Below are 25614 nucleotides of genomic sequence, written 5' to 3' on the forward strand. Positions count from 1 at the left end.
TCTCAGAGAACTGCCACAAACATTCTTAATTTACCCATTTTGCAATTCAATGCTTAGCAGTAAAACTATTAACTTGTTTTCTCTAAAAAATAAGTTTTCTTAAAAAATGGATTTCCTCCAACTTATGTTCTCCTGTGATAACGAGTATTTATTCATACACCAAGTTCTCCATGTCATCTCATTTCACTGGAAGCTGTAGGAGTAGACTCACTCTGTCCTGGCAAAAGCAAAAATCCAAAGGCACCCTCTTCTCCATGGAAGCCCAGGACATGCCAGACTATGGAGATGTTTCCACTGTCCCTGGACTGCCACTCTGACATCAGTAAAGAAAACAAAAAACAAAAAAAAGGAATCTTAGTACATTCTTCCTAAGATGTGCCTCTAAATTTGTTGCAGTCTGAACACTCCATTAGTCTGCTTGGGCAGCCATAACAAAATACCACACATTGGGGGGGCACACACAACAGAAATCTATTTTCTCATAGTCCTGAAGGCTGGAAAAGCCAAGGTCAAGGCGTTGGCAAGGTTGATTCCTTCTGAGATCACTCTGGCTTGTAGGCGGCCATCTTCTCACTGTGTCCTCAAAGGGTCTTTCCTCAGGTGTGCACATCTCTGGTGTCCGTGTGTCCAAATTTTCTCTCATAAGGACACAAGTCATGCTAGATTAACAACTAAGGAGCTAGAGGCGTCATTTTAACATATTCACATCTTTAAAGGCCCTCATCTTCAAATACAGTCCCTTCCGAGGTGGGGAGGGGTGCTGCAGGTGGACTCAATTCAGCCCATAACACCGTGAAGTCATTAATTCAGGAACACCATCCCCACTGGTAGGGCATCCTTCCTTGACCGCACCAGGGACAGTCTGCGCTGCCTTCCTCTTTATCTGCCCAGGACGCAGTGATCTGGGAACGGGAAAGGGCTGTACGATTGTTAAGCAGGTGGCAGATACCTATGTAAGTCTTCTGTTTCCTCTTTTCTCTAGCCTCTTGCCTCAGGAAATTCACGAGAGATTTATTTGTCTACTTGACAATGAAAACTGGTGGCCACTGGGCTGACAAACGAAACTTGGTAGAACTCAGGGAAGCTAAGGACCAGCAATCTTCCAAATTGGTCTTGACATCAAGTCCACCTCTAAAATACATCGTTTTGGCTTTTTTTTTTTGGTTAATCCTTACCTGAGGATATTTTTTCCCATTGTTTTTTCTTACAGAGAGAGGAGGGGAGGGAGGAAAGAAACATCAATGTAAGAGATACATCGATTGGTTGCCTTTCACAGGCTTCCTGGACCAGGGCTGCGGCGGACTGAGCCTGCAACTGAAGTACGTGCTCTGGACCAGAAATCGAACCACTGAGCCAAACCAGCCAGAGCTTGGCTTTTTTTTTTTTAAGGGCAGGACCAATAAGTCCATCATCCTTTTCCAAGATCCTGACAAGTAGCTTTACACCCAAGAAATGTAGTAAAATGAATCATCATCATACTATTTGGGGGAAAGAAATCAGACAATCATTGCACACATTTCTATTTAACACCTCAAAATTGAAAACCCACCTATCCTAAAGGATTCCCATACAAAGAATCTGAAGTCACTGTTTTCCTTGCCTCTTAATGTCACAATACACCTATATTAAATAACCTGACATTAGAAGGGGAAAATGAAGCACAGCACTAAATACATCCAACCACACAGGACAATCAAGTGCACTGAGGGTCTAGGAGGGGATGGATCGGCGATCTCACAAAGACCCCTGAGCCAGAGGGTCATAGCCTAGAACACACCACACTGTGTGCAATCAGCGTTATTGTTCAGAAATGATTCTCGAGGTCAGCCAACCCAACCTGTGAACAAGATCATTTTATGTGAAGTTGCTGTTTTGTTCAGCCTATTCCACTAAAATCTGTTATCAGAGGTTTATTTCATTCCAATTTTAAAGACACTAACTGGGATGGAAGCTACCATAGAAGAGCTCATCTAAAGAGGCAGAGTTTGGCCAAAGGAGTGTCAGGTTTAGATGACTTCTGTCAGACTACTGTGCCCACGCCCTGGGAAAACAATGGCAGGGGCAGTCTTTCATGAACTAGACTCTTCATTAGGTTGATGGCATGGCTGAGCTGTGCAGTGATGCGCCATGCTCAGATGTTTGTGGCAGCTCTGAACCAGACCTTCCTGTAGTCCGGGAAGCCAGGTCAGGACCAGGCAGCAGCTGGTCCCAGAGGCAGAACCTCGGGCTAGTTTCCCAGGGCTCCTCCCCGACACTGGCCACTTCAGTGCACCACTACTGTCCGGGAGAAAGGACATTCTGTCTTCCCACACAACTTCCCATGGAAATCTGCACAAATGTGCAGGCAGAGCTGGAGTCGCAACACAACTTCAGCCAATATAATTTCTGCACAAGGGCAGAGACTCAGAGAGAGAACCTAAATGCATGTGCCTTATTCCAGGCAGGGCAGACCCTAAAAATCCTAGAAAAACATGTCTACTTTTTTAAAATTTCCTACAACCCTTGCTAGAGTCTATGGTCTCAGATGCTTTCTAAGGTCTAAGTTAAACTCCTGCTAATATAACTGAAATGCAGTCTTGGGCAATGTGCCCTTTAAAGAGTTCTCTCTTTAGAGAGGAAGCTGGTGGTGGTAAGGATGCAGTCGGACTGGCCACGGGCATGGCTGGGGGATGTTTATAGAGAATTCATTTTACTCTTCTGTCTCCTTTTGTGTATATTCAAAGTTCTCCATAACAAAGTTTTCTTCTTTCTTTTTCTTTATTGACTTATTTTAAATATATCTTTATTTATTTCAGAGAGAAGAAGGGAGAGGGGGAGAGAGAGAGAGAAACATTAATGATGAGAGAGTCACTGATTGGCTGCCTCCTGCATGTCCCAAACCAGGTATCGAGCTTGCAACCCGGGCATGTGCCCTGACCAGGAACTGAACCGTGATTTCCCGGATTATAGGTCGATGCTCAACCGCTGAGCCATGCTGGCCAAGCCAAAGGTTTCTTTTTTAAATACTATTTCCATAACTAAGCCAGAAACTGCTTACCACACTGACCCTGCCAAGGCTCTGCAGCACAAAGACGAGGTTTACTAGGGTACCCTGATAATGCCCCCCCTGATGAGTCTTTACATTATACAGAAAAACAGACCAAGAACAATTTAACCCAATGTACTTAGGTGTTTCCAGACACTGAGGCGTCCAGCCCAAGATAAAAGACCTACAGGTAATTAAGAGCCATGAGGATGGGGGTCTCTAATTGAAATGGCTGCTCCATCACCCTGCTATGAAGCCCACCAGCCAACAAGTCCCACCTAAAACATTCCTTCCTTCATCAAATGTTTACTAAGTATCTTCTGTAAAACAGGCACTGCCATGGGCTCTGGGAATCAGAAGTGAGAAACAGTTTGCATGCTCTTGCAGGGAGACAGTAAGGAAGTGAATAAATGGTACATGGGATCTTGATGAGCCATATGAAAAACTAAAGCAGGAGATGGGGTGATCAGAAAACACATTTCTGATTTTACAAAAATTCATGCAAGAAATGGCGGTAGTTTGGCCCAGGTGGTTATAAAAATACATAGTTAAAACTCGAATGGTGCTTACTAGATACCAGGCACCATTCTAAACTCACCCAACCCCACAACAGCCCTTTGAGGTAGGTTCTATTATTAGGCCCACTTAAAAATCAAGAAACCAAGCAATGGAGAAGTGAGGGAGTTTTTCCAAGGTCACACAGCTCCTACGTGCCCGCTCAGGGTGTGCACTCCTACACTCCATGACAGCAGAGTGGTGAGAGAGGCTGTGCCCAGGACTTGGTGGCAGATGTGACATGGAGTGTGGGGTGAAAGGACAACTCCCATCAGTGTCCCTAACTCTTAACATGAACAGACTTTCAAGGCCCACCTGACATTTGAAAAAAAAACCTCCTTAAAAAAGTTAAAAGGCAGTGACCAACCCAAACAAACTAAAAGGTACCTGAAGGAGGCAGACAGTGCAGGTGTTTAAAGAAAACTAAAACCAAACAACCATACTTAACAAATGGTACCTGGGATGATGATGAGCCATGTGAAAAATTAAAGGAGATGGGGTGACCAGAAAACACATTTCTGATTTTACAAAAATAAGAGGAGATAGTACACTCGTGAGAAGATGCTAGTTTAAAAGTGTGTGGGTGTGGGGTGGGGGGAACTCCTGGAAGTGAAACGGAATAGAAAAAATAAAGGCTCTCGCACGGTCAAATGAAGGGACAAAAGATGAGCAAAAAAAGGAGAGGAGCAGCTCATCCCAGGAAATCCAACACTCAACCAACACACGTTCACAAGTGAAGGTTTACATGTTTGTCATTATGTTTTTTAAAAATCAGAAATATTTTTATCACCTTTAATAAAACTGCAACTTCATTTCACAGATGAAAACTAAATTCTTCTTACAAGTTAAAAAAGTTAAAAGTGAATGTGTTTTTTTGAGCCTAATCATGGAAAGTAGCACTTTAATTTTCACTAAGGAATTGTCCTCAATGCTTCAAGAATCAACTATATGATAACTGTGTTTAAATTTCATCTCAGTATTTCCAGACAGACATTTTACTAACAGAAATAAACACCGAGAGGAGAAATGATTGGAATTAGTCTGTTGTGTGCATCACACTAACAAGAGTATTCCTGACAGTGCAAGGCAGTGAACTTGGTGAACTGGGTGGGCTGGACAGTAGGACCCCTCATTCTGCAATTAGTCTGCCACTGACTGCAGGCAGTCTGGGACTAAATCTGCTACTTAACTTCTCTGGGTCTCAGTTCTTGCACTTGTAACCTGGCATGTCAGCTCTAAAGTTCTATCTATAAGGCTATATAAATCCAAAATGTTATGATTCTACCAAGTGCCCACATGGTTAGTATTGGTAATCAGATCTTTAGTTAATTTTTTCTTAAAGAAAAAGTTAAATTACAATTCCTGGATGGCACCCTGGAATCAGGCCTCTGGGAGAGTTCCCAGGGACTATTTTGGTAAGTTAGTTATTTCTCAGTGTCTCACTAGCAATCAGTGTGCGGGTGCTGCATTTTAATAACAGTCTGAAGTCAGAGTCAAGTGGGGCTCTGCCTGTAACTGCAGGCTGGATCCTTGGAAAGTAACAGTTGCTACTGACATAAAGAACCATTCCAGAGAGGCTCGGGAGAACCAGGAACAGGGATTTTTTTCCCTTCTGAAAGGAACACAGGCTGAATTTACTGAGGGGTTCAGAGGAAGAATTTGCAATGTGAAAAATACATAAAACTTAAATTTAGAGATTTATCTGACATAACCAACAGATCACAACACTTCTGTTTTGCAATTAAAAAAAGCTGAATCTACAAACTTCCACAATTACCAGTTGGTTCAAATAGATATTTTGAACGTGCAAAACGACCGCAAACTCATCCTCCTCTACCTGCTAAGTCCAAGGTATCTCAGAGAGGCACCTCCTATAATCAAAGGTGGTAATTACATCAAACTCAAGTCTCCTGTTCACTACTGCAAAAAAGGACATCAGGGGTGTCTGGATGGACTATGAACATGGGGAACAAAGGAGGAAAAAAGAGCTTTTAAAAATTACATTACAGTGGTTCCACTCTGGGAGTAAAGCAACTTCCCCGTCAAAGTTCACTATCACAGAAGCGTGAACTACCTTCCTGTCTCCTATTCAAGGCTTACGTGTCGCCCAAAAAAAAGTCCTGAATTACCTGTACCGGTCTAGGAGCCTATGATGCTCTTTTTTTACTTTTACCCTCACCCAAGGATATTTTTTCCATTGCTTTTCACAGGGAGGGAGGGAGGGAGGGAGGGAGGAACATCGATGTGAGAGAGACACACAGACTGGCTGCTTCCCACACGGGGCCAGGGATTGAGCCTGCAACCCAGGTATGTGCCCTTGGCTGGAACTCAACCAGGGGCCCTTCAGTCCGTGGGCCAACACTCTGACCACTGAACCAAACCGGCCAGGGCAGCCTAAGATGTCCTTAATCAAACCCACTATAACATAACAGTTTCAGAGGTAGTTTACTTTCTTTAGCTAATCATAAGAATATTTTGTATATCACTACAAAATGTACAATTTTGGAAAATAATGAAATAATTGATAAATAATAAAATTCTGTTTCACATACAACTGTAAACACACTTTTGCTCTACCCTGTATAGCAACATATATCTACTAGCTTAAAAAAAAAAACACAACCTTTTGAAAAATATGAAATACGCTATAAATCCTAGCCTATTCCAAAATTAACTAGCTTGAAAAAATAAACTTTTAAAAATCCAAGATGTTAACATGATATTGTGCTGGAAAAAATTAACCCCACAAGCTATTACACAGGTCAAGAACCTGGGCCCACTCCGAGTGGTGTGCACATCTACGACCTGGGAGACCGAGAATGTCACTGAGTTACACCTGCTCTAGCTTAGATTCTGTGCTTGGCTAGGCTGCAGGGCAGAACCTGGTGGTCGGTGCTGGCACGTCTACACCACTAGGTTCTCAGCTCCCAGTGCCAGATCTGACTGTCAGGCTACCTGTTCACAGTTTTTACTGATTTATACAGAATATTTATAAAACATAAAGAGGTTATTAGTTATATACCGACTTCCAAAGAAGGGGCTGAAGTTAAAAAAAAAGTCAAAGGTATTTAAGCTGTAGGGTGTTCCACCCTGGATTGCTTAAATTTCTGTGGTTACAGGACAGGTGCTTCTCTCAGGAACAGTACTCAGAGCCATATCCCTGCAGTGGTCAGGAGTTAGGGAACGCTTCAGATTTCAAGTGTTGACAATAACTTAAATTTTTAAAATTTTAAATTGTTCTTCCCTCCTTGAGTCTCACTAGTTATACAAGTCAATAGATTTTTACTAAATAACTGACATTACACTTTGCCTCTAGTGGAAGATAAATATTTGTGTTGTGGCGGCAAAGAAATCCCAGAAAAGTATTCTAAATGCAGATTTCCAGGCCAGCCTCCAGAATTCTGATTCAGTTGGTCTGTTTGGGGCTCAAACACCTGCACTCCTACAAATCCCCAGGTGATCTTGATGAAGTAATCCTGTTTTATAAAAACATCATTACTTTTTCCTGAAACATTCTCAGCTGAACTGATACCATAGGTGGGATTTACATCAAAACAATGGGTCTGAGCCAGTGGGAGGGAACACGTGAACAAGACTGACCACAAATTAAAAACTGTTGATACTAGGTGATGGGTACATGAGGGTTCATTACATTATTTCCTCTACTTTTGTGTATGCTTGAAATTTTCCAAAATAAAAATAGAGAAAAGCTCCGTAAACAGATCAAAACAAGTCTACCACCATGTTCTTCAAGAGACCTGCCATCAAACACTTGGTCTTAACTTCACCAACTAAAGGAGGTGCGCGCAATCCCTTTTGACAACTTCCAAAGTTGACAGATCCCCTAACATCACTCTAAATTATTAAGCCTAAGAGGTTTCCCTCATATTCTTAGAGATTAGGCGTGGGCTGTGCACGTGTACAGTGTGGCGAAGGGAGGAGAGGTAACTTCACAGTGGAGAAAGATGACAAACAGCACCTCAGCCAAGTGTTCAAGGGAAGGAAACCTCTTAAGCTTAAGAGTTTAGTGAAAGTGGTCTTAAAGGGTCGGGAAACTGTTGAGATGGGTTGTAGGCACCTCCTTCAGTTGGTAAAAGTTCAGAAAAAATGTCTGATGGCAGTCATGTAACGGTGAAAGCATGTAACGGTGATGACGCTATGAGAACGGCACTTTCCACCTCTGATGCTCCTCCCCAGGACACAGAGCCCCCATCCAATCATGGGGAAAGCATCAAACCAATGCCAGCAGAGGGACATTCCAAGAAACACCTGACCAGTACTTCTCAAGACTGGCAGGATCATCAAAACAAAGAACAGATTGCTGGAGCCTAAGGGGACACGACAACTAAGCGTAATGTGGGGTCCTGGAGCAGAAACAGGACTCAGGGACACTAAAGGAATCAGAACAGCGATGGACTCTGGTTAATAATAATGTATTAGTAATGGCTCCTACTTGAGACAAATACACTACACTAATGTAACATGTTAACAAGAGGGAAATCCCGGTAAAGGTTGTACAGAACTCTTTGTACTACCTTTGCAACTTTCTGGAAATCTAAAATTGTTCTAAAAGAAAAGGTTTATTATTTAAAAAATAAAATTCTAAATGGCCTCATTCCAGGCGATGGACTGTGGCTGGATGAAAAGCAAGGTTCACAGAAGAATGAGAGGCTCTAAGCTTACGTCCTCTCCCTCTCTCTCCCTCTCCCTCTCTTTCCCTCTCCCTCTCTCCCTCTCTCCCTCTCTCTCCCTCTCTCTCCCTCCCTCTCTCACTTCCTCTCTCTCTTTCCCTCCCTCTCCCTCCCTCTCCCTCTCTCTCTCTCCCTCCCTCTCCCTCTCAGACACACACACACACACACACACACACACACAGAGTGCTGGTCTGGTGAACTCAGTTCTCTAGTATCAGCTGGAACATCCTCACCCACAAGCTTTTACTGCTCATCTACACGCCATGAGACACCACGCAAGCACTAGAAGTACTAAGGATGTAAGACAGTCCTTGTAAGGCAGAACTTAAAGAAACAAGTGGTATTTGCTAAATGCAAACTGTAGACTGGTACAATGAATCCAAACCTTTTTTGATCACACCGCCCACCCATCAGTAAATTTTCTTTATATTCCTTCCATTTCATGTAAATTTGTTTATTTTCAAACCATAAAAATGTGTTAGTGTACCAATATATTCTATACCTCAGAAAGTCACATAAGCCAACATTTTAAAAAGATGAAGTGAAAATAAATAAAAAGTTCCAATGTTTTCATCCTACACTGCACGGAACATCCTGTCCCACAAGTAAACACTAGGAGTTCCTTAGGGGTAGGGATCTCTAAGGACTGGGCAAGAGAGGTCTTAGTAGGGAAATTGAGGCTGCAAAGAGCTCTCAGGCACCTGAGATATTTGGCGTCAACAGTACTCAAAATATTTTCCCCACTTGAATCACAACAAAGTCAAGTGAAATTTGGAATCTCTGTGCTGTGCTGGCCTTTGCAAAAAAAAAAAAAAAAAAATTTTTTTTGAAATAGCGAGGTTATTTTTCTGATACGCCTGTTCTTTGTGGCAAATAACTGTAATGCTAAGGCATGGTTCCAAATCAGTCACTTGCTGCAATTTAAAAATGCTTCCGTCCAGGACTGTGCTCTGACACACTGGTTTTACCCTATTTCTTCAGCTTTCTCTTACAATGGTGTCTCCATATGAAGATTCACAGAAAGGTGGAGAACAGAAACCAAAAACAGCCCTAGACATAGCAGTCTGTTTTAGACCAGCAATGTCTGTCCAGCTTCTCCTTTCTATAATATTCCTCTCCTCATGTCTGAGTAATAAATAAATATTTTAAAAGAGTAAACTACAGCTAGGAGACTGCAAAAATACATGATTTTAAAAGTGAGGTAGAGACAGTCATAGTCATCTCTCCAGGGAAGCCTCAGCTCTGCGCTGGTCAAGGTTGACTGGCTGCCGTCAGGGGTGCTATGAAGAGTATGCAATTTTGTTTGGGATCAACTAAACTTAGATTGCTCTCAATTCCTTTAAACTAAAACCAGCAACTGTTCACATGCAAGAGCTTTAGTCATCTTGATGTTTAAGACCAGATTTATTACATAAAAACAAAGCAATCTCGATCATCTTAAAAATTTCTAGCCTAATTCCTCAACATTATGAATTTCAAGAAGTAACAATACCAGCCTGTATTTCATAAGTATGAAATAAACTAGACTTAAGGAGTCTCTATTTCACCCATCATATAACAAAGTTTGTTTTGAGTAACAAAGTTTGTTTTTTAATCCTTAGCCAGGGATATTTTTTCCATTGCTTTTCCGAGAGGATGGGAGAGAGAGAAACATCGATGGGAGAGAGACACATAGATTGGCTGCCTCCTACACACACCCCAGGCTGGGCTAGGAATTGAGCTTGCAACCTAGGTACATGCCCTTGGCCGGAATCGAACCCGGGACCCTTCAGTCCTCAGGCCGACGCTCTAACCACTGAGCTCAAACCAGCTAGGGCACAAAGATTTTTTAAATCCAACAAGTTCTAGGCGTTCCACTTTGAGTTCCTTCTTTGAAGCCATACCACCTACCGGTATTAGTCAATTCTATGATAACCTCCTAAGTTTACAAATCAGAAGCAATGAAGAAATCTATGTCATTCAGTGCCCAACATGCAGCAAATGTGTCATCTACCGTGACTCTACCTCACCTGCCCAACAGCCCCTTCAGGTAAATATTATCATCACCCTGCTTTAATAATTGGGGTCTAAGAAGCTTGGAAAGATCAAGTAATTGGCCGAAGGTTGTAAAGCTACTGAAGTGACACAGGAAGGCTCACACACAGACCAACTCCAAAGTCCAAGTTCTGTCTACAATGATTGGCTCATGACTTCCACTCTCAACTAGACTGAAAAACTGGATTCTTTTCATATGTCCATCTACAAGGACTTTTTGGAGGACTCATTTAACTGTTTCAGAACCCTGGCAACCCTGTCCTTATACTACAAAGTATTTTTTATTATATGCACAGCTGTTATCTAAGTGACACAGCCCACAGGAGACACAGAGGGCCCAAGGACTCTAAACTTCAAGAGTTGCATAAACAGTCAGCACATTGGTATCAGCAAAACTGTAGGGATTTGATAACTTCAATGCTAATCAGCTACAAAATTGTTGGACAGACTTCCTATTACTGGGCAAATGAGCATATTTAGTTAACCCCAAAATATCACTAACTGAAAGCAATTACAGCATTCCCAACCTAAATCTCAAGCCTTATAGCCATAAATCTGAAATAATTTACATGGAAAGCTTATTGAAAATACTTTTTACTTCTCAGAAGCTGTTATAACACAAAAATTCACACTTTAGAAAGCACTACCTTTACTTCAGAAGTCATTTTCAAGAGACGAGTCTGTTTAATCTAAAGTAAGAGCCCAGTTTCCCAAGCTGCTATTTAATCAGTAGCTGAGTCCCACCAGCTTCACAGACTTCCTTGAGGTCCTTATCTGGAGCTGCTAAACGCTTCCTCCGTACTTGGTGACCTAATATGCCACAGAACAATAGAAGTGGTTTCCTTGTCTAACCACTACCCTAATATTAATAAACTGTGGACTAAGAGGAATGCCTTCACACGTACAAGATCTTTCTTTATGATGAGAATCCAGAGAATCTTATAAAAGGCACATTAATGTTTTCTAAAAGAAGAATAATCTGACACTACAATCTGTAGAAAGGAATTTCTTAACTGTAATCTTGGTTTGGTAATCTACTTGTGTGAAAACGGTGGACTTCTCCCTCTGTGAAAGCTTCCTAGTGTGGGCCAGCAAGATCTCAGTCTACCTAACAAGGGTATTTCTCTACTTGCAGAAATACAGATTCTCAGAAAAAGAGGCTTTCAGAGGGTGTAAGGGACTCCCAGAGGCAGAGAGGACCAAAATAAAGTCCAACCTTTTTTATTAAAAAAAATGCCTTCTTGCCTCTAATGGGGAAAGGCAATGTACATATTTACAAAGCTTTATTATGATTAAATGGGTAGATACTTGTTTCAATTTCTAAATCTAGAAATTATTTTGGATGACAAAGAAACCTTGGATAAATGAATTTCAAGTTAAATGCTGAATTTTAGTAAATTGCCTCATTTCTTTCCCCCATGTAAATGGGCTGGCAAAGGATACAATTCACACACCTTTTCCCAACCTGTTTTTGGTAAGCTGTGCTTTCTCCAAGGCACTATCAACCAGTCCGCACTTCAAGTAGAAAGAGTATGGCCAACGAGGCAAAAGACCCCATGCAAAGATCTACCCTTGATCTGATGATGGCCAGCCCTGCCTGCGAATGGAGTACCAGCCCCCAGAAAGTGGACAGCTTGAGAGTTATGATGTTTTCAACCTTTAGTTGCTCTTTTATGTACTGAAAATGTTCAGAGGGATTCCTCTTTCTTAACTAGTGAGCTCACTTATCAGGATTAGCTCAAAGGTTTCTTTCTTCCCCTCCGTCTAGAATCCATCTCTGCTACCAGGATTAGTAACCTCTTCTAGATAGAAATACAAACCCCTAAATCTGTGCGACTGTGCATCTTTTCTACAGAATTTAACTCTATTTACCTGTCAGTCATAAGCCACATGTTTAACCACATACCTTCCAAGCAACAGAACACAAAGGGAAAATTGTAAAAAGCTGCTATAAATCAGCAAATATTTCTTTATGCTTTATTTATGTCAAGATTTGATAATTCTACGTATGGGTTAATTTTCCTGATTTTACAGCAATCAAAACAATTTAGATATTATGACTTATACCTCCACAAAAAAACATGCTAAGCGTTTTATAGGAAGGCACATCTCTATAGGTTCCTACATAGTATGTTTTTCAAAATGTATAAATATTCGATTAAGTGCAAAGTCACCTGGAAAAGTTGAATCCCGTCCACTCTTTATCCACTGTCCTACTCTGGGGCTAATTTTCAACTTGACCATCAATATCTTTTAACACCAACATCAACATCTCTCCATATAGTCTTCTGTAACTTCCCAGGTGCTTTCTGTGACTCTTCCCTGGGCTGCCATACACTTCTAATACAGTCACTCCTCTTATCAGGTCAGAAAACAGAATTCGCCTTACAAATATTTGATCTAAGGCAGTGGCAGAAACTTAGCAATACATTATATGGTACAATGATAACAGTTAATACTCAACTAAAGGGTACTCAAAGGCATAACCTGGTGTAGCTCTGGAAATAACTATATACTGCTTTCACTGTACATGTACTTGAAAAATATGTCTTTGCTGGGGACAGCAACTCCCACATTCTGTACCCAATTAACATCATTCTAAAATAACCCTGGACCTCAAGAGTATTCCTAAACAGTTACAAGACTTGAATCACCCAAGTAGGGGGATCTAGGACCGGGGTTTTAGTTATGACTCTACCTGCAATTCGGGTGTCACCTTGAGTAGGTCATTTGACACCCCCACAGCCTCAATGTCTTCAACTGAAAAATGAAGAAACTGGACTAAATTTTCTTTAAGGTCTATTCCAACTCGAAAATTCTATGAACCTATGAAATTTCCGTCTCTCTTCATTTCAAAGATAAGCAGCAGATGACAACGACAAATTAGCCTAGATTTGTTTTTTTCCTTTAAAAAAAATGACCCAACTTGGGATGCTTTCTGGGTTTAGTAAGGAAAATAAACATAGCTAAAATGGAAAGAAAGAAAATCTCTCCGACTTAGCTAAAATAGAAACTTCAATCACCCTTGGGCCATTTTGTCAATAGTTATTCCAAGGCTGCTGCTCGAATCGCCGGCTTCCTAAAATAGAAATATGTATAGAGCTGTTCCCTTCTCATCCCCGGAGATTCAATCGGAATGAAAAGCACAGCGTCTAACCGCGACGTTTAACTTCGGGACAAGTTGCAGGGAAGGAAGGAAGAAAGGAAGGAAGGACGGACGGAAACTCCGCAGAGGTCTCCGACCATTCGCGTTTAAGTGTCATCGGAGCTAAGAAACGGTTCTTATTCTAAGATGGGAGAAACTCACAGGCGACAGGTGACAGCTGGAAAGGAAAGCACAACCGCCAGGGAGGGATGTGGGTCGGGGGCCTTCGGGCAACAGGTCGGGAGCCAGCACCGCAGTCGGCCCCGGGTGGGGGGGGGGGGGGCCGGCCGCCGCCCGCGCCCGCCGCCCGCCCCAACCGCATCGCCTCGCCCCCGCCTCGGCCCCGGAGAGGCAGCCGCCCCTGCGACAGGAGCCTCCCGCTCGCTCGCCGGCCTCCCGCCCCGCAGGCCCTCGGTTCCCCGGCGCCGAGGCCGCCCGGCCTGCAGCCTCCTCCCGCAGCCCGGCCCCCGCAGCCCCGCGCGCCGCGGGCCCGCTCACCTGCACCTGTTTGCGGAAGTGGCACGGCCCCCGCACCGCCGGCCGCCAGGACCAGCAGCAGCAGGAGCAGCGGCGACGCCGGCGGCCCCGGCATCTCGCCCGCGGCACGGTCCCGGGGCAGGCTCTCGGGTCGCCTTCCGTCCGTCGGTCCGTCAGTCGCTCCTGCCTCCCCTATGCTGCCTCAGCGGCACCGCGCCGGCGGCTCCTGAGCGCGCGCCGCTTCGGCCAAACCTCGGCCCGGCTCCTGGTCCGCACCCGCCGCCCCGGCCACAGAAACACCATCCTTCCCGCCCGCCCGTCTGCGCCGCCGCCGCCGCCGCCACTGCCTCTCAATAGCAGCAACGGCAGCAGCCCTGCGGAACCGCGGGCCCGGGCAGCCGCGCTCCCGCCGCCATGATGGGCTGCGTCATATGACGTAAAGCGGGGGCGGGAGGCCGTGATGGGCAGCCCAGCTAGCCAATCGTCAGTTCCACAGGGTCCCGGAGGCCCCGCCCACTAACCTGGTGGAGGGAGGGTGCCTGCGGGTGCGCCCCCTGCAGGCGGAGAAGTGCGTGGGCAGCAGGTAATACCCGCAACTATTTTAAAAACACAGGGAAGTATAAAGAAGACAGTAGAAAGCATCCAGAATCATCCTGAATTTTTTTTCCCTCGGTATTTTAAAACATAGTTTGTCTTCTGCCTTTTTTTCTTTTTCACTCGTCAGAGCCGTTCCAGGCTCTTCTGAGGGGTTGCCCTACACGTGCTGTCAGCCACCGAGGCGCTCCGGGGTTTTCATCCCAATTCGACCCGCACGGGACCCCTCTCCCCGCACACCCGCCGGCTCAGCCCCGAGCTCGCGCCGCCCCGTCGGCGGAGGACGCGCTTTCCCCGCGCTCGCCCCGCCCCCGGCCCCGCCCCACCTGCCGGCCCGCACCTGCGGGTGACGTCATCCCGACGCCGCCCGGGGTCCCGCGCGAGGCGACCCGCTTCCCCTGGGCCCCGCCCGGCAGTCTCGGAGGCCGCGTGCCGTCGCCGCCGCCCCGTGGGGGGCTCTCTAAAAGAGGGTGCCCGCGCCCCCGGCCCTGGGGGGCTCTCTAAAGGAGGGTGCCCGCGCCCCCGCCCCTGGGGGGCTCTCTAAAGGAGGGTGCCCGCGCCCCCGCCCCTGGGGGGCTCTCTAAAGGAGGGTGCCCGCGCCCCCGGCCTTGGGGGGCTCTCTAAAGGAGGTGCCCGCGCCCCAGCCCCTGGGGGGCTCTCTAAAAGAGGGCGCCGTCGCCCCCGGCCCTGGGGGGCTCTCTAAAGGAGGGTGCCTGCGCCCCCGGCCCTGGGGGGCTCTCTGAAGGAGGGCGCCTGCGCCCCCGGCCCTGGGGGGCTCTCTGAAGGAGGTGCCTGCGCCCGTGTCCGGGTGCCCGGGAGCGGCCCCCAGGGCACACCCCGTCCTTCGGGAGCCGGGGCCCAACCCAGAGGGGGCCGGGGCGGGGAAGGCGCCCCGGGCGGGCGGGGGGCGTCGTGATGCGGGCGCAGCCCCCCGGCAGCAGGGGAGCCCCCCCATCCTCCAGGCTCCTCGAGTTTCCACCCCCCAGGGCCCCCTCTCTGGCGCTGCCCCGGCCCCACGCGAACAGAAGGGGAGCCCGGGGTGGAGGCGAGCCCGCAGCCCCTCGCGCATCCGGACAAGGGCGCCGTGTGCGCCCTGCGCGGACACAGCAGGGGACAGGCAGCAGGGGACAGGCAGCAGGGGACACAGGCAGCAGGGGACAGGCAGCAGGGGACAGGCAGCAGGGGACAGGCAGCAGGGGACACAGGCAGCAGGGGACAGGCAGCAGGACACAGGCAGCAGGGGACACAGGCAGCAGGGGACAGGCAGCAGGGGACACAGGCAGCAGGACACAGGCAGCAGGACACAGGCAGCAGGACACAGGCAGCAGGACACAGGCAGCAGGGGACACAGGCAGCAGGGGACACAGGCAGCAGGGGACAGGCAGCAGGACACACAGGCAGCAGGACACAGGCAGCAGGACACAGGCAGCAGGGGACACAGGCAGCAGGACACAGGCAGCAGGACACACAGGCAGCAGGACACAGGCAGCAGGGGACACAGGCAGCAGGGGACACAGGCAGCAGGGGACAGGCAGCAGGGGACACAGGCAGCAGGACACAGGCAGCAGGACACAGGCAGCAGGACACAGGCAGCAGGGGACACAGGCAGCAGGGGACACAGGCAGCAGGGGACAGGCAGCAGGGGACACAGGCAGCAGGACACAGGCAGCAGGACACAGGCAGCAGGGGACACAGGCAGCAGGGGACAGGCAGCAGGGGACACAGGCAGCAGGGGACAGGCAGCAGGGGACACAGGCAGCAGGGGACACAGGCAGCAGGACACAGGCAGCAGGACACAGGCAGCAGGGGACACAGGCAGCAGGGGACACAGGCAGCAGGGGACAGGCAGCAGGGGACACAGGCAGCAGGACACAGGCAGCAGGACACAGGCAGCAGGGGACACAGGCAGCAGGGGACAGGCAGCAGGGGACACAGGCAGCAGGGGACAGGCAGCAGGACACAGGCAGCAGGGGACACAGGCAGCAGGGGACAGGCAGCAGGGGACAGGCAGCAGGACACAGGCAGCAGGGGACACAGGCAGCAGGGGACAGGCAGCAGGGGACACAGGCAGCAGGACACAGGCAGCAGGACACAGGCAGCAGGACACACAGGCAGCAGGACACAGGCAGCAGGGGACACAGGCAGCAGGGGACACAGGCAGCAGGACACAGGCAGCAGGACACAGGCAGCAGGGGACACAGGCAGCAGGGGACACAGGCAGCAGGGGACACAGGCAGCAGGGGACAGGCAGCAGGGGACACAGGCAGCAGGACACAGGCAGCAGGACACAGGCAGCAGGGGACACAGGCAGCAGGGGACACAGGCAGCAGGGGACAGGCAGCAGGACACACAGGCAGCAGGACACAGGCAGCAGGACACAGGCAGCAGGGGACACAGGCAGCAGGACACAGGCAGCAGGACACACAGGCAGCAGGACACACAGGCAGCAGGGGACAGGCAGCAGGGGACAGGCAGCAGGGGACACAGGCAGCAGGGGACAGGCAGCCGCTGGGCTCTGACGTCGGTCAGGGAGCTGGGACCTGGGGGCCCCAGGAGGCCCGGGCATCTCCCGCCCTGTACCCCGAGGGGACGTGCATCCTAATCCAAGTGCCCCCCAACAGCAGCACGTCAGGCCACAGTCCCCAAGCAGGCTTCTTTATTATTCGAGCCAGCCCAAAGGGGTGTGTGTGTGGGGGGGGTAACGTTTTCCCCCTGCCACAGAGCAGGGGTTCGGAGGTGCCCATTCCTCAGCGGGTGTCTAACCGCAACCTCTGCCCGCCCCTGCGCCCCGCTCCCGCCTCTGCCCGGAGCTTCTCCTGAAGGCTTCCGGGTTCATAAAACAAATAGACACGTTTGTCCACCTCCTCTCGCTGCCCCTAGGACTCGGCCTTGGGCGCAAATCGGGGAGTAAGTCCCAGGGTGCGGTGTGCGAGGTACTGCGCGGCATTTTACCGTGGGCTGTGCTCCCAGGGTATTCACCTCCGTTGCAGCCGCAGAGCAGAAGGACTGGGTTCTGCTGCGCTGCTCCGCACTCTTCCCAGCTCCAGCCTCTGTGAGGTCCTGGCTGGAGCTGGGAATAAGCGCGCTGTGAGTATTTACACCACGGAAATTGGCAAACTACTAATCAGGGCTCTTTCCCCCCCAGGGCCCTCTGTTCCCCACACTAGTGCTCTTGCCATAGGGTACCCTCCACAGGATCTGATGACTGCCCCTTGCTGACTTGCACCGTTTTTTGTGTGTTGGGTTTTTTTGGGGTTTTTTTGGTGTGGTTGCATTACTTTACAGCCCTAGGCAAATAAGGAGACCAAGCAGACTGAAAGCCAGACTTGCCCTGGTTGTCAGCCATTCCAACAAAGGTCGCATACCTCATCCTGTCTCTCCTTCTAAGTGCCTTCCTATGAAGTCCTCACCTTTTGTTGGCTTCTAGACCTTCAGATTAAGACCGTCTGAGTCAAGGACAGCTCGCCAGATACTTTTGCCTTTCAGAGCCCTGAGGCATCTCCCATGGGGGGGGCACACCTAACATGGTAAAAATATGAATGAATGAATGAATGAATGAATGAATGAATGAATGAATGAAGTAGAAATAAAGGCTGAAGCAAGGCTCACATATATGCTGAAGTTTAGGTGTAACAAGTTAAAATTTTTAATATACTACATAATTTATATTGCGATATAGTGATGCTATCCACAACATAATTACAGGATTTATAAAAAGTACACAACAGCCCGGCCGGGCGTGGCTCAGCAGTTGAGCATCAACCTGGGACCCAGGCGATCGGGGTTCGATTCCCGGTCAGGGCACATGCCCGAGTTGCAGACTCGATCAATGACTCTCTCATCATTGATGTTTCTGTCTCTCCCTCTCCTTTCCTCTCTCTGAAATCAATAAAGATATATATTTAAAAATAAAATAAATAAAAATAAAAGTACACAACAGACAGCGAGCTTCAGCAATGAGGCTGCACTTTGAAACTGTATTGTGAACATATTTTTTCCAAGCTTATCAGTGTGTACCCCTTCATTTGGAGGTGAGTTTTATCTGGCAATGACTTAAAGATCACTTCCTAGGTGTCAGGCACTGCTTTAAGCACTTTGTAAGTAATAACTCTTTAAACTTTACCTAATTATAAAATATTTTCATCATTCCTAAAAGAAACTCTGTACCTATCAACAGCCACTCCCCACTTCCCCTCTCCCCCAGCCCCTGTCAACCACTAACCTATTTTTTGTCTCTATGGACTTACCTAACCTGGACACTTCCTATAAGTGGAATTATACAATATGTGGCTTTTTATGACTGGTTTAAGCTACTGTTCCCATTTTACAGATGAGGAAACTGAGAAACAGAGAGGTTAGGTACTTTGGCTAAGGTCACGTGACACGGGTGGGATCCAAACTCAGGCAGGCTGGTTGCCGAGTCCTTGCTAAGTGTCAGCATCAAAACTGAATGATGTCAAAGCACACAGGCCGTTTGTGAATTTAGGCATAGGCCAAAATGCCCCATGTGCACCCCGCAGGTGAGAGGCCCTGCTAGGAGCTGCCTTCTAATGGGGACAGAGGTGGGGAAACAAATACTACCCTGAAGACAGTAGTTGCTCAAAGAAGTGCATGTTTCCATTGTGAAAGACAGAGTCTCCTGGAATGAACACTTGCATTTTTTTCCTTTGGCTCACCCAGCAGCTGGATCCCTTCATTACTGAGAGAGGCCCATGACATGAATCTTGACAATGGAAGGTCACCTCCACTATGAAGACTAGGGGTCAACTATGCCCCCAAAGCTGGTACATGGGCCGCTGTGACATCCTAGCACACAGTTCCCAAGGTGGGACGTGGTGACCTCCCCACTGCCCAGCCCCCTCGGTGGCTACTTATGTCCTGAGCCCCAGTGTCCAGCTCCTCTATGTCTGTCCATGGCTCTCCAGCCACTTCTCAGCCCTGCTCAGCCTCTCGGGATCAGAAGATGCCCACAACCAACTCAGCCACTTCCAGCTTCTGCAAAGACCGTTGGCCACTCCTACTGGGTGCAGCCAGCTCCACGGGGGCTGCTCCCGAACCAGGCCCTCGATCAACTTTGCGTCAATCCCTGTGCTGGGCCCTGCAGATTCGATCATGGACAAGACAGATGGAGTCCTTCCCTCCTGGCGCTTGTTCTTGTCAGGCACAGAAATTGCACAACCGATGACACAATTGATTGTGAATGTACTGTTGTGATGGTGCAAGGTTGTGAGGAGTGTGTGTGCAATGCCGCCTGATCCAGCCCTGGGGATCCAGGAAGGCTTCTCTGAGCAGGTGACATTTAAGCGGCAACCCCAAGGATGAACAGGAGGCAGTTTAATAAAGGGACAAAGGAAGGAGCGTGGGTTTTAATGTTTTATCTCTGATGTTTCAAAGTGGAGGCCATCACTGTCTGATAGAAGGCCCCTGGACAGGTAAGGGTTTTTTGTCTTTTTTTTTTTTAAGAGAGTGGAAGGGGGAGAGATAGAAAGAAACATCGATGTGAGAGAGAGACACATCGATTGATTGCCTCCTACACAAACCCCAACCGGGGCCGGGGATCGAGCCTGCAACCGAGGTGTGACATACCCTTGACTGGAGTTGAACCCAAGACCCTTCAGTCCGAGGGCCGATGCTCCAACCACTAAACCAAACCAGCCAAGGCTGGACAGGTAAGTTTTAATGGGAAAAGGGGAGGCTGGCTGGGTTGGGCCCTGAGGGTGGTGTAGACACAGGAGTTGGGGATGCCACGGGAGGGTGCTGACATGGAGGCTGGCTGGGTCGGGCCCTGAGGGTGGTGTAGACACAGGACTTGGGGATGCCACGGAAGGGTGCTGACATGGAGGCTGGCTGGGTCGGGCCCTGATTCCTCCCATTCCTCCCCCGGGAGTGGGTGGGGGGAGCTTCATTTCCATTTCTGCCTACAGGGCAAACACACACACTTCACACAGTGACACTTTCCTGCGGATTGTCACTTCCTTCCCTCTGTGTATGTGCCTTCCACTGGAGTTAGGCCCTCCTCAGGGCCCCTTGCCCTGGCTGGTCCCTTAGCCTGAACGCCCCCCTCCCCCATCTCTGCCTGTCAGCTCCCTTAGGTCCAAATATCCTCAAAGGGGCCTCTCCGGCACCCATCCCTGTCTGACCTCTGCTAGCTGTCATTGTCCCTCAAAGTACTTTTCCCTCTCTGCCTATCACCCACCACCAGGAAGGGACCCCTGCCCGTGGAGCTCCTGGCCACATCCTGCTGCTAGAAGGTGCTGGCACCGGGGGATCTCAGGCGGCCACTGCTGAGAGGCCGTGGCTCGTGGCCTCCCAGGACCCAGTTGGGTTGATGCCTCTGCGTCCGACTGACGCCCCCTCACAGTCTGCACCGTGTGTCTGGGGCAGGATACGTGTTCTAGTCACACCAGCTCCTCACCAATCATTCGACAACGATTTCAACAAACATAGGAGGTGGCTGTGGTGTGCTGGGCCCTGTTCCAGGCACAGGTGTGAACGAGATGAGGTCCCTGCTCCGGGGGAGTGGCATTCTGGGACAGGGAGAGCCAAGACTGTTTTTGGAAAGTCCTGCCTGGCTCTGTGTCCCTGCCAGTCACGAGATCCTTGCCCCAAGCCCGTAAAACCGAGTCTGGCTTACAGGGTAACCTCCCGTGTTGCTCCCCGCAGGCCAGCTGGGGCAGGCCGGGTGGCGGGTGCCAGGCGGCCTGCCTGTGCAGGTGGGAGTTTCACAAGGGTGCGGCTGGCACGTGGGCCCAGGGTGGCTGGAAGGGGCAGGCAGGGGCCTGTGGGCTCCCCCTCACCAATCAGCGGTGCGGCGCCACCCTCCGGCCCTTCCTTGGCTCTGGACCAGAGGGGATTTCAGGACTCCAGGCCTGGGACCTTAAAGCAGAGAGAACCCCAGGGAGGCCCCTCCAACAATGCCTGCCTGGGCCTCTCCTCCTGCAATGCCACCCTGTCCCCTCCGAGGTGGCCGTGGTGTCCCAGTGGGGGCAGCCAGAAAGAGGAACTTCCCTTTTCTTTTCAGTCTGCCCCCAAATGCCAGGGAAACCAAAGCTTCGTGTGACCCCAAAGACCATGAGTAAGGAAGTGACTCCTCTAGACCCAACTGCTCAGAACCTGGGGTCACTGTCTGGCTGTTGCCTGGTCCTATTGGTGGCTCAGTGCCCAGCAGGAAGCTGCACCTTCCCAGCAGCACCCCTCGCCCCCACCCCAGCTCCTGGGGCCCGAGTCAGGGAGGCCCCCATGACTTCCTGCACCTCCCGTTGCCCCACCTGCTTGTGCCCGGAGCTGTTTAGGGCGGTCCCACCATCTGCCAACAGGCTTGGCCAGAACAGCATGTGGTTGCTTCTCGAATGCTCAGTGGGTTTATTATTTTATAGCAGAGGGAGGTGTGGCTGTTTTTTTAATCACCAGGCTTTATTAGAAATGGTGTTTTCACTGTTCCTCACACACCCGGGTTGCAGCCCCAAACCCCAGCTCTTCTAGGGTGTCCCTCGGGTTTTCAGGGACAAGCCATACACGGTTCCAGACGGTGCTCGGGATGCTCAGACGCCTGCCCTGTCCGGTAACATGCAGGCATTCCCTGCGTGCCACCGCGTCACTCCCCAGAGCAGAGCGACCGGCTGGAGTTGGCGCTGCACCCACTTTACAGATGCACCTTTGTTTTCCCCAAGGATGCTGGGTGCGGGGTGGTATTTGATTGGCAGCAGGAAGGTCATGAGGAGGCTGACCTTCCAGCTCGGACCTTACGACCACGGGCCCAAGCGGTGCCCCCCCCACACCTGTTTCCTCGCGGGGAGGATCGGGTCTCTCCCACCTGCTCCCCTCCCCTCGTGAAGGGCCGAGGCTGCCGCTGCCCCCTGTGAGCAGGTGAGGCTCATCCGGTCCAGGTGGGGTGGCGGAGATGAGGCAGACGGATTGACACAGGTCTGTCCTAGGTCTTGAGAAGACGAAAGACCTCACCTAGCTCTTCGGTGGAGACTTTCCGGGCCCTGGGAGGAGTCGGGCAGAGTGTGGGACATCCCTGGGCGCCCCTGGGACCAGCCTCGACCTCCCCCGCTGGTGCCGTGCTCCTGTGCCTTTGAGAACAACCATCTGCGACTTCCTGAGATGGCTACGGAATGGAAGCCACGGAAGCTAATGATTCTTTTTTTAAAATATGTCTTTATTGATTTCAGAGAGAGGAAGGGAGAGAGAGAGAGATGGAAACATCAATGATGAGAGTCGTTGATCGGCTGCCTCCTGCACGCCCCCGACTGGGGATCGAGCCCGCAGCCCGGGCATGTGCCCCGACCGGGAATTGAATCCCAATCTCCTGGAACCACTGAGCCACACCCGCTGGCGCTAATGATTCTAACATGGAAACTGATGGCAAATTTCTTTACGCTTCAAACAAGTCATTTCAAGGCAAAGCTGCGGGGCCTCGCGAGCCGTTTACGTAGAGGCCAGTGGTGGGTGGCGGCTGTGCGGAGGCTGCCGCCCTGGCTGCCGTTTGGCCGGGCACTGGGGTGCCCAGGAGGCCTGCTGCCCTGCATGGCCGAACACAGAAACTCCGGTGGAGAGAGGTCAATAAATAGTGGAAAACCCCATCGCGGTAAGGCCGGGGGAGAAAGGAAGGCGTGTGCAGGGACAGAGATTCCAGCCAGAGGACAGAGGCCACAGGCCTGAGAAGGTAGGAAAGGGGGTCATGCAGTTGGCCGGCCCAGGAGTGGCCGTGTTACATGTGAAAATGCCATGTCACCATGCTAAGCACGACCCTATGTTTACATTCATACAAATTCACAGGGAATAGAAGGAAATCGCCAAAAATGAGAATTCTGACGTGGTTACCTCTGAGCGGTAGGCTTGATGTGTCTTCCTTTGTTTTCTTTTCTTCCCTTTTTTTGCATTTTCTCACTTTTCTATAATGAGCCTGAATCAGTTTATAGGCAAACGGGAGGCTTTTTCTCCTTCGTGCGCTTCAATTTTTGTGTTTAAGCTGGTGGATTTCACAGACGCCGCTCAGAACGATGGCACATCAAGGCCAGAGACGTTGTCGGCTGCATAGCTTCACAGTTAGAGAATCAGGAAGAATTTTTTTTTTAAATGCTTTACGTGGCGGAAAACATTCCAGACGGTACCAAAAAGATAATATCCATTTCTAAGCGTTTGCACTCGAGGCGCGAGGGCCGCAGCTCCGGGCCGAGCCAGTCCGTGTTTTATTGTACACCTTGGGCTCCGGCTGCTTGCTTATGCGCCCTCACCCCCACCAGCTCAATCTGCTGCCTGCTGGGAGGTGTTAAAAAAAGCCCTTTTTTTAGAGAGATAATTGAATCGGCTTAGGAGAGTGGGGTGTTTTATTTTTGGTGGGGATGCTTGGCTACAGTCCATGTATTCACTTTCCGTTTTACTTGAAAGATTGTTGCTGTCCGGTGATGGCCACTAGCTTTGGGTCATGTTCTTTGGCACTGTTTTTGAGCAAGGTACAGATGCATGGAGATGCGGTTCCATTCGTCACGTCTTTATTAAAATCTGGGGGGCGGGGCCCACGTTCAGAAGGAAGCTGGAGCTGTGAGCTGGCTTGCTTGGGGACAAGACATGCTATGTGATTTTAGAATAGCTAAGCGAGTCAGCACCCTTCCTAAAGTCAGGTTTGATGGCTCAGGGGGTCTAGGTCTCCAGGCCATCAACATGAGCTGGCTCCTTTACACAAGAACAGCGGAGCCCAGCGCTGTGGCCCAGTGGTCGAGCGTCGACCCATGTACCAGGAGGTCGCTGGTTCGATTCCCGGTCAGGGCACGTGCTCGGTTGCAGGCTCGATCCCCACTAGGGGGGCTGCAGGAGGCACCATGTGGACTCATTACATCCAAAGTCCCAGGCCACGCCCAGCCAGCGTGGCTCAGCGGTTGAGCATTAACCTAGGATCCAGGTTATCAGGGTTCAATTCCCGGTCAGGGCACATGCCCGGGTTGCGGGCCCGATCCCCAGTCCGGGGCGTGCAGGAGGCAGCCGATCAATGACTCTCTCATCATTGATGTTTCTATCTCTCCTTCTCCCATGCGCTCTCTGAAATCAATAAAAACATATTTTTTAAAAAGTGCCAGGCTATGGAACACATCAAAACGTATAGTTGGGTCAGTCCTAGAGCTGAGCCCCTTTCCGTCAGAGATTTCCTCCACGTGAACAAAAACCATTCAGCAAACAGCTGTCAGATACTCTGCTTTGGAAACAGCTGAGGGAAATGCTGGAGGTGGCCATTTGTCATTGTTGCTGGCTGACCAGCACGGGCCATGGGACGCTGACGATGATTTCCCTAGCTTCCCTTGAAGCTGGGGTCCTGCCGTGGGACTCTATGCCACCCATCAGATGCACAGGTGCCTACCCAGTAGCTGGGGAGGAACAGGCATCTCCACGGAAATGGCACCTAGCAGCTGGAGAGAGGGAACCAAAGGGACTGCTGTTTGCTTCTCACAGTGGTGTCTCCACGAAACCTGTTCTCCAGTGTGCCCGGGATGGTCCCTGACTGTGTAGACTCCAAGCCGTGTTCTACAGCCTTTCTGGAGAGTCTGGGACTTACCTGCCACCCTTTAATACTCAAGCCAGTTAGAATTCGTTTCTGTGGCTACACCTAAGAACTCAGACTGACCCATCAGACTGCTGGTTACCAGTTAGAAGTAGGCTCGGTGTGAAGATCAGTGCCCCCTCCAATAACACAAAGGCTTTCTCAGCTAGAAGTCCTGGCAAGCAGTCTTCCACACAGGGGACTGAATTTACACCTAAATGTACGTGGCTACGAGTGACCAGTGGCCACACTCTGGACAGCACCGATACGCAGCACTTCCAGCTCTTGGCCAGACTCCTTCCTGGCCCTTCCCTGTCGAGCTCCCGCATCCCAGCTAACCCCCATTCGGACTTCTGTCACTAGAGATGAGTCGTGCCTGTTCCTGAGCTTCATGTAAGTGGAACCACAGGTGTATGACTGTGCATGGCCTCCGCCACTCAATGTAACACCGGAGAGTCATCCAGAGCTATGTGGGTAAATGTTTAACCGCAGGCTCTCCAGAGAATATAAAGGCCCGACTCGCAGCGTTTGCTGGTGTTCACAGTGTAAATACTCC

The 25614-nt window shown here is 49.8% G+C and overlaps 1 protein-coding gene across 5 annotated transcripts in view; it reads right to left on the minus strand.

Moving 5' to 3' along the window:
- Window positions 1-18016, minus strand: part of LMTK2 (lemur tyrosine kinase 2) — a 62881-nt gene extending 44865 nt beyond the window's left edge. For 2 of the 5 annotated variants that reach the window (XM_081136158.1, XM_081136157.1), the window contains exons 1-2: window positions 13949-14131; window positions 212-313 (exon numbers count right to left, since the gene is read on the minus strand). In XM_081136158.1, the coding sequence (XP_080992284.1) occupies window positions 212-313; window positions 13949-14042 (196 nt within the window). In that variant the 5' untranslated portion in view covers window positions 14043-14131. Of the gene's footprint in view, window positions 1-160; window positions 182-211; window positions 314-13948; window positions 14371-17931 lie in introns of those variants that run through there. The other 3 variants (XM_081136160.1, XM_081136159.1, XM_081136161.1) reach the window with 3 other exon arrangements.
- Window positions 18017-25614: the final 7598 nt, after the last annotated feature.

This window comes from Miniopterus schreibersii (genome assembly GCF_964146895.1).
Source record: "Miniopterus schreibersii genome assembly, chromosome: 4".
NCBI lineage: Eukaryota > Metazoa > Chordata > Mammalia > Chiroptera > Miniopteridae > Miniopterus > Miniopterus schreibersii.